This window comes from Ostrinia nubilalis, chromosome 7 (assembly GCF_963855985.1).
Source record: "Ostrinia nubilalis chromosome 7, ilOstNubi1.1, whole genome shotgun sequence".
In the NCBI taxonomy this organism is placed as follows: domain Eukaryota; kingdom Metazoa; phylum Arthropoda; class Insecta; order Lepidoptera; family Crambidae; genus Ostrinia; species Ostrinia nubilalis.
Genome location: NC_087094.1, coordinates 7,969,702 through 7,987,278, shown reverse-complemented (window position 1 = coordinate 7,987,278; position 17,577 = coordinate 7,969,702). Strand labels below are relative to the sequence as shown.

The 17,577-nt window shown below is 39.5% G+C and overlaps 2 protein-coding genes across 2 annotated transcripts in view; both read right to left on the bottom strand.

Moving 5' to 3' along the window:
* Positions 1–17,577, bottom strand: part of LOC135073191 (beta-1,4-mannosyltransferase egh) — a 332,203-nt gene that overhangs the window by 34,150 nt on the left and 280,476 nt on the right. The gene's annotated exons all lie outside the window — the stretch shown is intronic.
* Positions 6,592–15,870, bottom strand: LOC135073485 (uncharacterized). The gene is made up of 21 exons (XM_063967670.1): positions 15,589–15,870; positions 15,237–15,427; positions 14,889–15,037; positions 14,386–14,531; positions 14,015–14,268; positions 13,769–13,930; positions 13,385–13,624; positions 12,223–12,433; positions 11,829–12,019; positions 11,448–11,596; positions 11,205–11,350; positions 10,847–11,100; positions 10,561–10,722; positions 10,188–10,434; positions 9,054–9,278; positions 8,410–8,600; positions 8,017–8,165; positions 7,781–7,926; positions 7,420–7,673; positions 7,135–7,296; positions 6,592–7,018 (listed from the first exon to the last, which is right to left on the bottom strand). The coding sequence occupies exons 1-21, from the start codon at positions 15,782–15,784 to the stop codon at positions 6,770–6,772; spliced, it is 4,074 nt and encodes a 1,357-aa protein (XP_063823740.1). The 5' UTR covers positions 15,785–15,870; the 3' UTR covers positions 6,592–6,769.

The following is a 17,577-nucleotide window of genomic DNA, read 5'->3' as shown; positions in this document are numbered from 1 at the left end:
GTTCCACAAGAGTGGACCGAGCACCGAACCCTGCGGAACCCCGCTGGTTACGCCGCGCGGTTAGAGCTGGCTGTCTCTGTTAACATAGGACTTCGCGATTCCGTAAGTAATCGGCCAGCATCGCTCGAAGGTACTGACACTGAGGCACTCTGTGATGTTGAAGTGCCTAGAGTATGGTGGAATGAGGGATGGTATTGAAAGCGTTGACTTAATCGAATGATACAGCCAACACACCCTCAGTCACCCCTCTCCCTAGCCTCCGCAGTGAGGCTTTTTAGCCTCTGAAGAGTGTCGACGGTCGACCTGTCATGTAAACCAAAGCAGTACTGTCAACGCTGCAACGTCACGAAAATGAATTAGGTTCCACAATATCAAAATAATTATGACGACTGAATGTGTAAACCAAAATAAGACAAAGTTTGAAGGTGGTTTGAGTTTTGTTACTTAAAATTAATCTTTAACATTTTTTTATTTATTATTTGATTGGGAGTGCTGGGCCCCTGGTCATAGTGGGCCCCTAGGCACTGGCCTAAAGTGCCTTATGGATAATACGGCACTGATGATACACAGTATAGCTGTTTTATTATAACTGATCTCCATCTACATCATACTGAACATAAATAAAATAGGCACCTAAATATTCACGTAAGTATCATCATCATCATTTCAGCCACAGGACGTCCACTGCTGAACATAGGCCTCCCCAATGACTTCCACATCGCACGGTTGGTAGCGGTCTGCATCCAGCGCCTTCCTGCTACCTTTATCACGCTTTATTTACGTACCGGAAAACGCAGCGTGAGACATCCACTCACAAGGTGGACCGACGACGTAAGTATCATTTCAAGGAAAATAATATTTAGATATTATGTTCTATTTTTTAATCCTCGTTCATGTAGGTAGATGGTAGATAGTAGGTACAATGTTAGTCATATCAATCATACTGTTTTTACACTTTTTTCTATTTTTGTAGATCCGTAACCTTAGCGTTTTTTTTTTACTTTCGTAGCACTTCCGTAGCTACGTTGTAACTCGTAGTAGATAGACGCGCCTCGCCGTAGCTGCGTAGGTAGCTAGAGCGACTGCCCGTCCGATTGCTCGTAGTGTCGTAGTAGCAACGTAGAGCCTGGCTAATCTTAAGTAGCTACGAGTATGTAATAGTTATTTTTTGTATGTGAGGGTAACTACGAGGGGCGGCTGAAAAGTTTTGAGCCTAGGGTATTAAAAATGGCGATAGAAAAGTATAAAAAATATATTTTTCTATTTAATCTCCCTCTACTACAACGGACTTCGTACATTTGTGTAAAAGAGCTTTTAACCCACTGAAAAAAAAATCGCAATCTTTGCCTTCGAAATGAGCCTTTAACGCCGCCTTCGTTTCTTTGTCACTCAAAAATCTTCGTTCCTGGAGGTCTTTTTTCCAATTTGAGAATTAGACAAAATAGCTAGGGATTTAGACTAAACTGTGTGGTGAGTGATTTATTTCTTGAAATCCAGTTTTACCCGCAGCAAGCCATGCAACATGCGCGGTATGCGCGGGCGAATTGTCTTGCAATAACAGATTTCCTTTCGCCAGTTTGCCTCTTAATATTTCAACAACCACTTGACGCACTCTTATCAACAGTACAGCATAATAATCCCCGTTTATTGTAGTTTTTTTAAAGTAGGTACTCAATAAATAAAATTCCTCCACAATCCCAAAAATAGTGGCTATCGATCGCTCCACTTTGAATTTCCGCGGTGGCGTTTTCCCTTTAGAATCCATTGCATTGACTCTTATTTTGACTCTAGATCGTACTGCCGGATCTATTATTTATCGATAGTGACAATGTGAGAAAAAAAATTGTTAGGATTATGGCCAAAGATATCCTAACACTCCTGCGAAGTTGTGACTCGATGCTGGTTGTCGAGCGGCGTGAGCATTTTTGGCACCCATCGCGCGCACCCCTATTTCATGTGCGAATGAGTATGAAAAATATCACCGATACGTTCCTTGCTAATGCCTATGGCTTCAGCTATCCGTCACAGCTTAATTCGCTGATCTCTAAAGCAAGATTCTTTAAATTTTCATTATTTTATTCGTTAATGGCGAAATCTGGCCGCCCTGACTTGCAGTCATCTTGTAGCGACTCCCTGCCATGCTTGAACTATCGGATCCAATCTTTTATGATGGCAAATGAAGGCCCAGACTCCCCATAAACTGTAGACATCTCTTCAAATGTTTCCGACAGTGTTTTGTTCCTCTTTATGAGGAATTTTGTGACAACTGTGTACTTCAATTACGTACATTGCGCGGACGACTGAGACATGATGATGTTTACGGATTAATTACTAAAAGCGTGAAGACGCTAATGAAATGAAACTTTGTACATATACTAAGGAGGTTATCGGCAAATTAATAAAATTAGCGCGAGTCAATAATAACACTTGAAGATACTTAGGCTCAAAACTTTTCAGCCGCCCCTCGTATACCTATCGGCATAAATCGTATAATGAAATTTGGAATTTACTTACCTACCTACTTACTTATGACTGCTTGATAATAACCACTGGGACTATTCCTGCTAGAAATTATAGAAGTAAAGCTGACATAACTATGACGCTTTTTTTATGCACAACAAGGCAGGTATTTGACCACAATCGCACCTGATGTTAAATGGGATGCAGTCTAGGATGGTACATATCTGCCCTACTGTAAGTGCCTATTGACTCTCGCCTTGAAAAGGCCTGGATTGTCTTCGGGAAAGACAGCAGCAGGCAGCAAATCCAGTCCCTAGCTGTTCGCATTATAAATGATTGTACGCCAGTTTAATATAAATACATAATTATTATCTAAGTACTACCTATACTATGATTACGTATTTTTAAACGATTAGAGTATTAATTCAAGATGATCGATGATAAAATACAATTGCCTACTCGTAATTATTGTTTATAGGCATCTTATAGGATTGTTGTGAGCGTGTCTGAAACGTGCGTGCGATGGGTGATTAAAATTATAGCATGTATAAACAATAATACTGTAAAGTTTCATCAAAATCTGTTCAGTAGTTTTTGCGTGAAAGAGTAACAAACATGTTAACATCCATACAAACTTTCGCATTTATAATATTACTAGCTTTCCGCCCGCGGCTTCGCCCGCGTGGAATTTTGTCTGTCACAGAAAAACTTTATCGCGCGCGTCCCTGTTTCAAAAACCGGGATAAAAACTATCCTATGTTCTTTCCCGGGACTCAAACTATCTCTATGCCAAATTTCATCAAAATCGGTTGCGAGGTTTAAGCGGGAAAGCGTAACAGACAGACAGACAGACAGAGTTACTTTCGCATTTATAATATTAGTTGGGATTATACAGGGTGTTTCTTGTAAGGTGTCAAGCCGAAGGCAGGTGATAGGTGAGGACTAGACCTATCGATTTCACCCCCATGTATGTTCTACGATTTTTCATAGTTTAGAAGTTATCGTTAATTTTGTGATTTTTTCAAATTGTATGACCCAGTAGGCTTTAAATTTTTTTATCTTTTTTTTGGGTCGACTTTTCTCAGATTTCTTTTTTTTTGACAGATTCCCTATTAATTGCAGATTTTTGAAAAAAATGATCAACTTCCTATCTTTGATGCAAGATACAAAATTTTTGCTAGAAACATAAAAAATATGCTTTTAGCGGAACATTCTAAAATTTTCAACTTAAAGGTTTGAAAAAAAAAAAGAACTTCCATAGGTCCAAAATAATTTTAAAAACTGCGCAGTTTTCTGAACTTTCATAATAACACAAAAAAACATGTACTTAATAGGCCATTATTTTCTGTAATCGCTCCACTCAAGTGGCAAGTTGGAGATTCCGTTACATGTTTTTGACTTTCTTAGGACTAAGTAATATTTGCAATCCCTTAAGTTTACGTTATGTAGAACACATTTAGAGACAATATCTGAAAAGAACATTTTTTATCCACAACGAGGAAGCTCTTGCCCTTCTTCTGGTATACAATAGGGAATATGAAAATATTGATGAACTGCGGACAAAGCTGACTGAAGCACAAAACCAAATTAAAATGAAGAAGGTTTTACGAAGAATTTTTTTGCGTCGTTGTCGAATGTGCATTCAGGTCAACGGCGGACATTTTGAACATTTACTTAAAAATTAAATTATTACACCCATTTTTGCTCTCTCTCTCACACACACACACACACACACACACACACACACACACACACACACACAAACTCTTTCCCTTTCTCTCACACTAATATGTAGGTATATCGAATTTAATCGTAAAGTAACAACCACCACTGTGGTCTAGTGGTAAGGCCACCTATTTAGGACAGCCAATTCATCTGTGGTTTAGGATTCCGAGTGAAGCTCGCTGATCATCCATCAGTTTCCATCAGGTCAGATGAATGGCAAGAGATTCCTCGTTGTGGATAAAAAAATGTTCTGTTCAGTTATTGTCTTTAAATGTGTTCTACGTAACGTAAACTTAGAGAATTGCAAACATTAGTTAGTCCTAAGAAAGTCAAAAACATGTAACGGAATCTCCGACTTACCACTTTAGTGGAGCGATTACAGAAAATAATGGCCTATTAAGTACATGTTTTTTTGTGTTATTATGAAAGTTCAGAAAACTGCGCAGTTTTTAAAATTATTTTGGACCTATGGAATTTCTTTTTTTTTTAACTTTTAAGTTGAAAATTTTAGGATGTTCCGCTAAAAGCATATTTTTTTTATGTTTCTAGCAAAAATTTTGTATCTTGCATCAAAGGTAGGAAGTTGATAATTTTTTTCAAAAATCTGCAATTAATAGGGAATCTGTCAAAAAAAAGAAATCTGAGAAAAGTCGACCCAAAAAAAAGATATAAAAATTTAAAGCCTACTGGGTCATACAATTTGAAAAAATCACAAAATTAACGATAACTTCTAAACTATGAAAAATCGTAGAACATACATGGGGGTGAAATCGATAGGTCTAGTCCTCACCTATCACCTGCCTTCGGCTTGACACCTTACAAGAAACACCCTGTATATTATATTATAGTTGGGAGTTGGGACTAGCTGTGCCCGCGACTTCGAACGCGTGAAAACCCGTTTTGGCAACATTTTTCATTTTAGCTCTGCACCTATTACTCGTAGCATGATGGTATATAGCCTATAGCCTTCCTCAATAAATGGGCTATCTAACACTGAAAGAATTTTTCAAATCGGACCGGTAGTTTCTGAGATTAGCGCGTTCAAGTAAACAAACAATAAACAAACTCTTCAGCTTTATAATAATAGTATAGATAGTAGCATTGTATTGTATGTATGTAGATGTAGATCTGCTACTATTATACAGTTTTTACCGATAGTCAACATAACATTTTTTTTTTTTTTTTTTATCTTTATTAAAGAAACATACAGCCTTGTTTGACACATGCAGCTTAAAATTAAGTGGGTTATACATTGTCCTTTAAAGTTTCTAAAGCTAGGTTGTACAGTCAAAGTTGAAAAGGAGACAGATGTGAAGCATAAATTTATGCATGCAAAAGAAAATATTAACATTAACATGTTGGAGGGAATTCAGAATAAGTTTGTAAAACGTTTAAAATACAGGTTTAGGAACTTTGATTCCAATAAAATTGAATCCTTACTGGTTCGCCGAGAGCACAAAGATCAAATATTTTTATTTAAAATACTCAACGGATTAGTCGACTCTCCTTTCTTGTTAAGCAGTCTGGCTCTGAAGTGTTCTAGACCTGGCGCGAGGCGTAAGTTCACGTTTTCAACCCCTGTTTGCAAGACTAATTACAGATGTAACAGTTTTCTTATAAGAGCTAGTAATAAGTATAATGATGCTTAGGGCCGATTTTTCAATCGTCAGATAACTTTTAACTGAAGAATAAACTTGTCACTTTGACATATTTTCTATATTGAAACTGTCAACGTGCCAAACTTATTCTTCAGTTAAAAGTTATCCGACGATTGAAAAATCAGCCCTTACAGTGATATCGACATATTTTATTTGAAGTTGGCGCAGTTTCGTCGCCTATTGAAGGGTTTATGGATTTTTTTTTAATCCACTTTTAAGAATGTAAGTTATGTAAGGTTTTGTTGTGCATTTTTTATATTTTGTGATTTTAAATTGCTCGCACTCTGCATAACTTTCGATTAACTTGTAAAGTTTATCTGTGGAAACTGATTAGGCTACTGTACTGTTTTTATTATTTTTTAAGTTCACATGTATAAACTCATGCTGTTTGTTTCCTTAATAAAGAAAAAAAAAATCATTATAAAAAATTAACATTAACATTAAAAAAAAAGTGATTTAATATTGGTCAAATTACCAATAATAAAGTTAGTGCACCTAATAAGATTGAAGTGCGCTTTCAGTGTATGATGAGTTTATCACTTATCTCTGTTTTTGTCTCTTCTATTATTATGAAAAAAAATGGTTCATAAAAAGTATTTTAATTAGGTATTTCCAAATATTATCCCCCAAACTTTGGGCGGATAGAGCTGAAAAAGTGTTTTAAGGAAAGATAAAGAAACAAAATCTTTTATCAACAGATAAAAACTGTAATACCATTTTAAACCCTATTAATTACTTACATGTATTATTATGCTGATATCTGGCTGTTTTGTATTTAAGATGCTATCAACAAGCAATCTTAAAAACCAATAGGTACTTAGAGTTAGAATGTTGATATTATCTGTGACGTTATTCGATTGAACTCACTTCTTAAGAAACGCTACACTCCACTCCACTTCACAGGTGTAAAAGTTGTTTTAGTTCTCTTATGACAGTAAGCCGATGACGTCAAAGTCTGGTATGTGAGTAATGACTCTTCTGAAGTCGGCGATTGTACAGCAAAAGCTGTAGCCGATGTCGATGCGGTCGGGCTGCCAGCTGAGCCAGCTGAAGGCGTTGTTGTTGCGGCAGCGGTCCGTGCAGAACTGCAGGCTGCGGACCTCGGCCGCCGTGTAGTAGGGGTTATTGATGCTGATGAAAGCCGTGCCGAGGCGGCGGCCCGCGTCGTATGCAACCTGGTGAATAATGCAAACGTAAAAGAATATGCCTAAGGATCTAACCAATGACCTTTCTTCAGCAAGCAGAAAAACATACTAAGTAATTTCCCACCGGAATGAACATTCCAACTGACCTTGTAATAGTAGAGAGGCACAGGTAGTTGACGACTGCCTCCATTATCACGCAAGTATATATCTTGGAGTACATTGTTAGCATCGCGGAGCTGAGACACACCGAAAGTGCCGGTGTAGATGATGGTATTGTAGTTGGCTTGACCGATGCGAGCACGGAGGTCCTTAAACAGATGATTTGATTATGCAAGGTAACTGATATTATTATGAGCTATACTTCTATCTTTATAGAGATCAGTCTTATTATGCCATATCTTAAAGTTGAAGCATGAAATGCAGTTTATTACCTGTTCAAGGAAGTTCCAGTTTCCAGCGTTGAATGGCTGCCACTGAGGAGCGGCATTGATGAAGTAGAAAGTGGCTCGCTGTCCGGTGGCCAATGGGAAATCGCTCTTGGCTGCGAGGTGACCACATGCCAAGAATTGGGTGGCTGTCACGTATTGATCAGCTAAAGTATCCCCTACAATGCTGGCGATTTGCGCCTTTTGTTGAACTTGAGTGTAGAGGTTGTTGATTCCAACACCGGGGAAAAAGCTGCCAGCTGTAATTTGAATTTCAAATTAAGAATGTATCCAAAAATAGAATAGTTTCTTTTGTCTCATTCCGCATAAAATAATTAAAAGAAAATCTCTGATATAAAGAAAATACCTAGCCAACTAGGACGGTCGACGCCAGTCTGGTGGATGGCATAGGCTGCAGTCTGGTCGTACCATACGTAAAGAACTTCTAAACGTACGGGGTCGAAGCAAGATCTGTACCAGGTGTGGAAAACGTTGTCGACGATGAATCCAACCCTAGAAAAGATAATATGATAGGTAGTACCGAGTCATTGGGTAGAGTTAATTTACTGAGAACATAATATTGCTCAATGATAAAAAACTTACCGGATGACAAGATTATTGTTGAAACATGTTTCACCAGTGTACTCAGCCTCGTGGAACGCGTGTGCAGAACATGTTAGCCCGCCGAAAGCACCGTTGGCTGACAACCAACCGCTACCAGAGACGATGTTATCACTTACACACGTAGCCGTCTGTTCAAACATCAAAAATTAGAGAGAGCCCGAGTATCTTCAACTGTTTTTCAAGTGTGTCAATTAAGTAATAGCGCTTCAAAGTAGACGCTACACACAGATAATTCAAATCTTATCTAGTCATCGAGATTGCTGAAGACCCATTTATTGTCTCATTCATTGACAAATGTTATTATTATAGTTGTAGGAAGATACTGTAGATTGATTTTCAGAAGTTAAAAAGCCAGTATTGCCAACAACTCACAGCGACCGCCACGTTAGCGTTGATGTTTGGATGCTGGATAGTGCGGCCAGAGCCGGTGCAGGCGATGCGGATCTGCTCACCGGTGTTGACAAGCATCTGACCAGAGTTGCCAGTAGGCAACAATAACTGATCGCGGTAGATGTACACCGGTTGGGGCTGCCCAAGATCGCCATTAACTCGGAACGTGCACCCTGGATATCACAAAAAAATTAGTATGCATCATGTACGGACCATTTATTTATTAATTAATTAATTTATTTATCTATTCTATTATATAAAAGGAAGTCGTGTTAGTTACTCCACTTATAACTCAAGAACGGCTGAACTGATTTAGCTGAAAATTGTCAGGGAGGTAGTTTAGAGCCAGGAGAAGGACATAGGATACTTTTTATCCCGTTATTTATTGCCATTAAGGCGGAACAAAGTTCGCCGGGTCAGCTAGTTTATTATAAAACTAATGAAAATAATAGTGAAGATTCTACACTGTAGAAACTAGAACATTCCACAAAACATGCAAGTTATTTACTACCTTTTAATGGTCATTTTACAACCTATTACTGTTCATACCTTTTTAGATTTGGTGAATTTACAATCTACCTAGAATTTATTAAGAATACTCGTACTCGTAGGTGACTGACACCTACCACTTCGGGCGTTCCTCTGTTCATCAGCAAGGGTGACGTTGATCCAGTTGGGCTCCTCCTTGGCCAGCCACTCGTCGAGGTAGTCCTCGAAGTCCTCCTCGTTGAGCATCAGCGCCAGCTCCCCGGGTGGCAACTCCGCTGGCATGGCCACCGCGGCCAGGACAAAGCAGGCGAGGATCACCAGCGAACGCATCGTCACTATGTACTGACTACTGTTGTTACCGCCTTACTTTCAATGTAATCAGAACTGAATGCCACCATTGCCTTAGTGACTTTAGTTTTTATATTAGCTATTATCTTGGATTTTCCGGGCGTCCCTAGACGGTGCAAAGAATAAGTTATTAACAGGTGAACGATAAGTGATCTTAAGCGATTATTTTCGCGGTTTAAGATTTTATCAAAACGTTTGATAAAAAATGTAAAATAATGTAATCCCACAGTAAATAATCACAAATAAACAATTTCAGTTAGGTACCTACATAACATTAATTTGTCAGCCATCTACCTGGTCCAGGCGAGAGACTCTCAAGGGAAGGACTACCTGAAGCTTGCTTTGACGGTCTTTTACCAGCCTTGATGCTTGCATATTTTTGTGGTGGTGGTGCACGGTGAATGGGGTAAGTGGGTAGAGTCCGATAAAAAGGACGTGTTTCACATACATACTCTTCGGAATGGAAATAAAGTAAAAACAGTCTAAGTTATTGAGTATTAATTTCAGAACCTGACCTAAGTACATATTTGTAGCCGCAAACCTAGCTATGATTTATGGTTGAATGTATAATACATATACCTAAAGGTGTATAAAAAACTTTTATAATTTAAAGATCTGGGTAAAGGAGTAAATTATCAAATAATAATTATAATTGTTATTTTATTGATCGACTTTCCTTATTCTATTTTGGAGTACATACTTACATATTTTTGTTTTTGTAACCTTACAACGCAACTATTTATTTTACTTCAGAACCTAATCTTTCTATCGTATTAGGTACATTAAGTAATTAGATATGTGCTGATTATATTTGCATGACGTACTATGATTTAATTAACTTCTTTTGTTAGAAAAAACCACGCCCCTACTACGACTGATAATCCCATTTGCAAAAGGCTGTAAATTAAGACTAAGGTTCTCTTATGACAGTAAACCGATGACTTCAAAGTCCGGTATGTGAGGAATGACTCTTCTGAAGTCGGCGACGGTGCAGCAGAAGCTGTAGCCAATGTCGATGCGGTCGGGCTGCCAGCGGAGCCAGCTGAAGGCGTTGTTGTTGCGGCAGCGATCCGTACAGAACTGCAGGCTGCGGACCTCGGCCGCCGTGTAGTAGGGGTTGTTGATGCTGATGAACACCGTCCCGAGGCGGCGACCCGCGTCGTATGCAACCTGCAAAATAATGCAAACGTCGAAAAAATTGACGTCAAAGATTATATTCTACGACTAATTCCATGTATTCGGCTCTATCCAATGCTAGTCGATATTTACCCACGAATAAACAACAATATAACTCACCTTGTAAAAGTAGAGAGGTACAGGCAGTTGAGGACTGACTCCGACGTCACGCAGGTATATATCTTGGAGAACATTGTTGGCATCGCGGAGCTGAGACACACCGAAAGTGCCGGTGTAGATCATTGCATTGTAGTTCGCTTGTCCGATGCGAGCACGAAGATCCTAAAACAGATGATTTGGTTATGCAAGGTAACTGATATTATTAAGAGCTATGCATCTATCTTTTATAGAGATCAGTCTTGTTATGTTATATCTTAAATTTGAAGCACGAAATGCAGTTTATTACCTGTTCAAGGAAGTTCCAGTTTCCAGCGTTGAATGGCTGCCATTGGGGAGCGGCATTGATGAAGTAGAAAGAGGCTCGCTGACCAGTGGCCAGTGGGAAATCACTCTTGGCTGCGAGGTGACCGCGTGCCAAGAATTGGGTGGCTGTCACGTATTGATCAGCTAAAGTATCTCCTACAATGCTGGCGATTTGCGCCTTTTGTTGAACTTGAGTGTAGAGGTTGTTGATTCCAACGCCGGGGAAAAAGCCACCAACTGAAAATTCATGTTGATATTAGATATCTACAAACAGTATGCTATTATTTTGTATCCTAACTGCGTAATTTATGTGATATTTTCTGTAATGAAGAAGGAAATACCTAGCCAGCTAGGACGGGCCACACCAGTCTGGTGGACGGCATAGGCAGCAGTCTGTTCGTACCACACGTATAGAACTTCTAAGCGAACGGGGTCGAAGCAAGACCTGTACCAGGTGTGGAACACGTTGTCGACGATAAAACCAACTCTGAAAAAAAATGTTGATAGGGTAACTAAAAAAATTACCTTAATATAACGGAATCTCATTCTAAATACGGACCCCTTTCTATGAATGATGAACTCACCGAATGACTAGATTGTTGTTGAAACATGTTTCACCAGTGTACTGAGCCTCATGGTATGCGTTTGAGGAACATATGAGGTCGCCGAAGGCACCATTGGCTCCCAACCAGCCACTTCCAAAGATTATGTTGTCGCTGACACATGTAGCCGTCTGTTCGAAAAGATTCACGTGAGAACAAGAGTAGGTTAAAATGCTTTGTAAAATGACGCTTACTAATAGATTGCTACATAGTTTTACTTGAACGGATAATGTAAATCTTAACTAGTCATCGCGATTGCTAAAGGATAGCTCATTGACGTTTTACAAATCAGCATAACTATAAATTGCTATTAGTTGTTGTTGAGCAACAGAACTTTCAGAAGTTGTTTATGCCAGTACTTACAGCGGTCGATACGGTAGTACTGAGTTGAGGATGCACGATGGTTCGGCCGGAGCCGGTGCAGGCGATGCGGATTTCATCTCCAGTGTTGACATGTATCTCGCCAGTGTTGCCGGTCGGCATCAGGAACTCGTTGCGGTAGATGTACACCGGTTGTGGCTGCCCAAGATCGCCATTCACTCGGAACGTGCATCCTGTATAGGTATCGCAAAACTTTCAACATCTACGAAACAATAAACTCCTAAATATTAATCAGAATGCTCATCAAAACAATCAGTTAATTTAGGAATTTTTGATGGACAGTCACAAACTTTTAATTTTGGTAGGTATACCTATCATCGTCTTTTAAAACTTATAAATGTAAGATGTGCAATAATGTGCATTAAAGGTTACTGACCACTTCGGGCGTTTCTCAGGTTTTCAGCAAGGGAGACGTTGATCCATTTGGGCTCTTCCTTGGCCAGCCACTCGTCGAGGTAGTCCTCGAAGTCCTCCTCGCTGAGCATCAGCGCCAGTTCCCCGGGAGCGGGCAGCTCCGCTGGCTTGGCCGCCGCGGCCAGCACAAAGCAGGCGAGGATCACTAGCGAACGCATCGTTGCCACTCCGTTTTAATGCTACCACGACGTTAACTACACCTTCAGTGTAGTCAGGACTGAATGTCAACATTATCTTTGCGTTTTTTGTTTTTATATTAGCCATTATCAGCTCCCCTAGACCAGTCCAAAAAATACGTTAATTAATAGAAGCGTGAACGATAAGTGATCTTACTTGATTATTTCCGTGGATTAAGATTGTTATCACGAAGTTTAATTGTTAAACATGAAGTGCGTCTAACAGTGTGTATGTAAATAAAAACAATCAATGCATTTTCTCAACACCAGCCTTGCGTAAACAGTCACTTATCCTCATATTATACTGGTGTCTATTAACATAGTGTAGATCATAATTTATATCGGTGTGACGTAAAAAATAAAATATGCCTGTATTGCTTCGTCAATACACGTCACTGTGACGAATTTGCTCGTAGAGACGTGACTTCAAGTTTACGAGTTGTGAAAGTCGAACTTAAAAGGGAACGTTATTAATTTAAAAGGGTAAAAACTTTTCATTACTTTCGTGTGCTTTTTTCCTTCAGAAACTAACCTACCTACACATTTGCATTTCCTGAAGCAGTGTTTATGTTGTATAACTTTGGTGTACCTACCTATTGTGCGGTAATAAAAATCTTTATATACATGGTAGAGTATAATATGTTACTTTTGGTACATAAGATCTGGGGGATAATAATGGTAAAGGAATAACATACCAAATGTACATTTATCAATATTTTATTAAATTTATTTATTGGGAGTATTTTGTTTTCATAAGCCTGCAACACCTTACAATTTAGATATCTTGCCGTTCTTAAGGATTAAGAAAGATAACATGCTGATAAATTAGCATGACGTACAATAATTAAATTCATTTCTTTTGTTTTGAATACACGCCCCTATTACGGTGACTGATGGTTCTAACAACTAGGTAATCGTATATTACGCACTAAGCTTCTCTTATGTAAGCAAACCAACTACGGTCCAGTTAGGAATGTGGGTAATGACTCTTCTGAAGTCGGCGATGGTGCAGCAGAAACTGTAGCCGATGTCGATGCGGTCGGGCTGCCAGCGGAGCCAGCTGAAGGCGTTGTTGTTGCGGCAGCGGTCCGTGCAGAACTGCAGGCTGCGGACCTCGGCCGCCGTGTAGTAGGGGTTGTTGATGCTGATGAAAGCAGTGCCAAGACGGCGGCCCGCGTCGTATGCCACCTGAAGTCAAAAAGACCATATTGTCAATTTCGGACGGATTTCCCCAAGGATTTCAATAACAGGCATTCCTAAGATGCACGCTTCAAGGCGATATAGTCGATATTATATGTATTATCTCCATTGAAAGAAAAAATATTTACTTACCTTGTAATAATACAGAGGTACAGGAAGCTGACGAGTGTTGCCAGTTTGGTGTAAGAATATGTCTTGGAGACGATTGCTAGCATCGCGGAGCTGAGACACACCGAAAGTGCCGGTGTAGATTACAGTATTGTAGTTGGCTTGACCGATGCGGGCACGGAGATTCTGAAACAAGATTTTATTAATATTCTGGACATGGATAAGTATGGTATTCCCAATTTATTGATGACTTGGAATGAAGTTTGATACCTGTTCAAGGGAGTTCCAGTTTCCAGCATTGAATGGCTGCCACTGGGGAGCGGCATTGATGAAGTAGAAAGTGGCACGCTGGGCGGTGGCGACTGGGAAGTCACTCTTGGCTGCTAGGTGACCACGTGCCAAGAATTGAGTGGCCGTCACATATCGATCAGCCAAAGCTTGACCAACGATCGTGGCTATTCGTGCCTTTTGTTGGACTTGGGTGTAGAGGTTGTTGATTCCAATGCCAGGGAAGAAGCTGCCAGCTGCAAATAGGTATATTTTTATACATAATAAATATTTAAACAATTTAACGAGACCAGATAAAAAAATTAAAGTTAATTGTATACGTTCTTTTCTCCTAGTTATTATAAATGCAATACCTAGCCAGCTAGGACGGTCGACGCCAGTCTGGTGGACGGCATAGGCTGCAGTCTGGTCGTACCACACGTACAGAACTTCTAAACGTACGGGGTCGAAGCAAGACCTGTACCAGGTGTGGAAAACGTTGTCGACGATGAATCCAACTCTGGAAAAGACAATTAGTTTTTTTTGTAAAAATAGTAAGACCGTAGCCGGGATAATGATCAGTCAACAAAATTGTATATTTTTTTTTCACTGTGAATCATAACCCTCATGTATTTACTCATGATAGGTTGTAGATGTTGTGCTACTATTATATATTTTTTGTTTGTATCGAGAAAACTCGTACCAAATCTTTTCCTGGGGAAGTGCCTAAATCTAAAGAAGACGATGGTTAGAAATTCAAGGTACCTATTTTGATAATTTCGCTCAAACTTCGATATAGTCTTACATAGCTGTTAAGAGATTAGCGATAGTGACTGGCTTAAAAATAAATCTGATAGATAAATACGAGTAGACTTACCGGATAACAGCATGGTTGTTAAAACACCTGTCGTTGGTGTTCTGAGCCTCATGGAAAGCGTGTGCGGAACATGTGAGCCCTCCGAAAGCACCGTTGGCTCGTAACCAGCCACTGCCGGAGACAGTGTTCCCGCTAACACACGTAGCTGTCTGTATAAAATTAACCGATTGTCTGATAAATAGAACAAATAAGTAAGTATTAGGATTAGACAAGACAGCTACTTCATTAAATAGATAATAGAAATCTAATCTAATCGTCGAGGTTGAAATTCCTGTCTTAGCAGAAATAAGACGCAATTAGCTTGCAAATTATTGAAGATCGTCAGAACTTTTGATGTCAGTTACTTACAGCAACAGCTACGTTGGCGTTAATGTTGGGATGCTGGATGGTACGGCCGGAGCCGGTGCAGGCGATGCGGATCTGCTCACCAGTGTTGACGAAGATCTGACCAGTGTTGCCAGATGGCATCAACAGCTGGTTACGGCGGATATACACCGGCTGTGGCTGCCCAAGATCACCGTTTACGCGGAACGTGCATCCTGTTTTAGTATCGCAAATAATTATACAGTATTCGATATTGTGTAGCTGATTTTAATCCCAATTTAATTAAAGCGTTCGATAATGTTACTTTAGATTTTTTTTATTCTCAATCGATTACGGATCACTTTGTAAATATCACGGTGTAAATATGGTAACCTACCGCTGCGGCCGTTTCTCTGTTCATCAGCAAGGGTGAGGTTGACCCAGTTGGGCTCTTCCTTGGCCAGCCACTCGTCGAGGTAGTCCTCGAAGTCCTCCTCGTTGAGCATCAGCGCCAGTTCTCCGGGCTCGGGCAGGTCTGCCGGCATAGCCGTCACGGCCAGCACGGCGCAGGCGAAGATCACCAGCGTACGCATCGTTGTCACTACGTACTGATGCTACCGTCACTTTGACTACACCTTCAGTGTAGTCAGGACTGATTGTCATCATTATCTGTTTACTTTTTGCTTTTATATTAGCCTTTATCTCAGTAGGTTTATCCGCACGCCTCCCTGTATGTGCCAAAGAATTAAGTATTACGGCGTGATCGATTAGTGCCTTCATGCGATTATTTCGTCGCATAAAGATATCACGATGCTTTTCATTGATAAACACGAAAATAGTATCCTAACTGCAGATACACTTAAATGTTAGAAACATGAACAATGAATTTCAGCTTTTCCTATCGCGTAGTTTGAAATCTTGGCCTTGGCGCTTGACCGCAAATGAGCAGAACATATTTCTTTTGATAACACTAATTTACGTGAATGTTTTACCAAATCTTAGGTGTCTCAGGTTTTGCAAGCATTGGTCTTACCAATCTAGGACCAAATACTCAAAGAAATTTAACACTAAGTATGTGCGTCGTCTGAGAATCAATTGTAGTATTTACTTATGAGGGACGGTTAAATACCTACTTTATATCAGCGGCTGTAATATCTATTTTATTTTTAGTCCAGTCAATGAATGCTTTAACGACGGTGTAGAGAGAAATCCATGGAACACAATTTCTGACCTCGGGACTTTATTTAGACTAGTTAGGAGGTAAACATAGCAAAAGTCCCCATCTTTAGCCCTTGAGCCGGCGGGGAGAGGGGGGTTTAAAGGTACTACTTTTCGGTTTTTCGCTTAATCCTCGGAAACTATGCGTCCTAGTGACATGAATACTATGAACCAAAAAAAGCATATTCAATTTACTACAGCTGAGAACGTCAAGTTTTTCTATATCTTGTATAGTTTTCACGGCATCTGCTCTAGAAGGTCTGTAATATTGGAAATTTTATTTTTGTCTTACATGTTCCCATCAGGAGAAAATCGACTAAATCAACATTAGGCAAACATTTTAGACATGCGGGAGCATGTTAAGCCTAGTTCCAGGGAGGGGACTGCACCGTGCATATATTTAGACGACCCAATTGGAGCCACTTTTGACTCCTCATCATTCAAAAACTACTGTGCATTAACACTTCAAATTTGGCTTATGTGTTGAGACTTGCAAGATAAACATCAGCTTCAAATTTCATAAATATACCTCAAACGGTTATTTAGGTATTAACGTTCAAAAATCTAAATTTAGAACACTAAAATCTATCTATCACCTGTGAAATGTTAAAATTTACTGGTTTTTTATTTCTTCCTTTGTATTTACACATCTACCTATCTGGATGCCAAATTTGAACCTTCAAGGTCATCTGGAAGTTAGTTAGAATTTGGTCTATAGGTCAGATATGTAGATTTTTGGACGTCAATACCTAAAGAACCGTTTGAGGTATATTTATGAAATTTGAAGCTGATGTTTATCTTGCAAGTCTCAACACATGAGCCTAACTTGAAGTGTTAATGCACAGTAGTTTTTGAGTGATGAGGAGTCAAATGTGGCTCCAATTGATTCGTCTAAATATACGCACAGTGCAGTCCCCTCCCTGGAACTAGGCTTAACATGCTTCCACATCTCTAAAATATTTGCTCAATGTTGATTTAGCCGATTTTCTCCTGATGGGAACATGTAAAACAAAAATAAAATTTCCAATATTACAGACCTTCTAGAGCAGATGCCGCAAAAACTATACAAGATATAGAAAAACTTGACTATCTCACCCACCTGTAGCAAATTGAATAAGCTTTTTTTGGTTCATAGTAGTCATGTCACTAGGACGCATAGTTTCCGAGG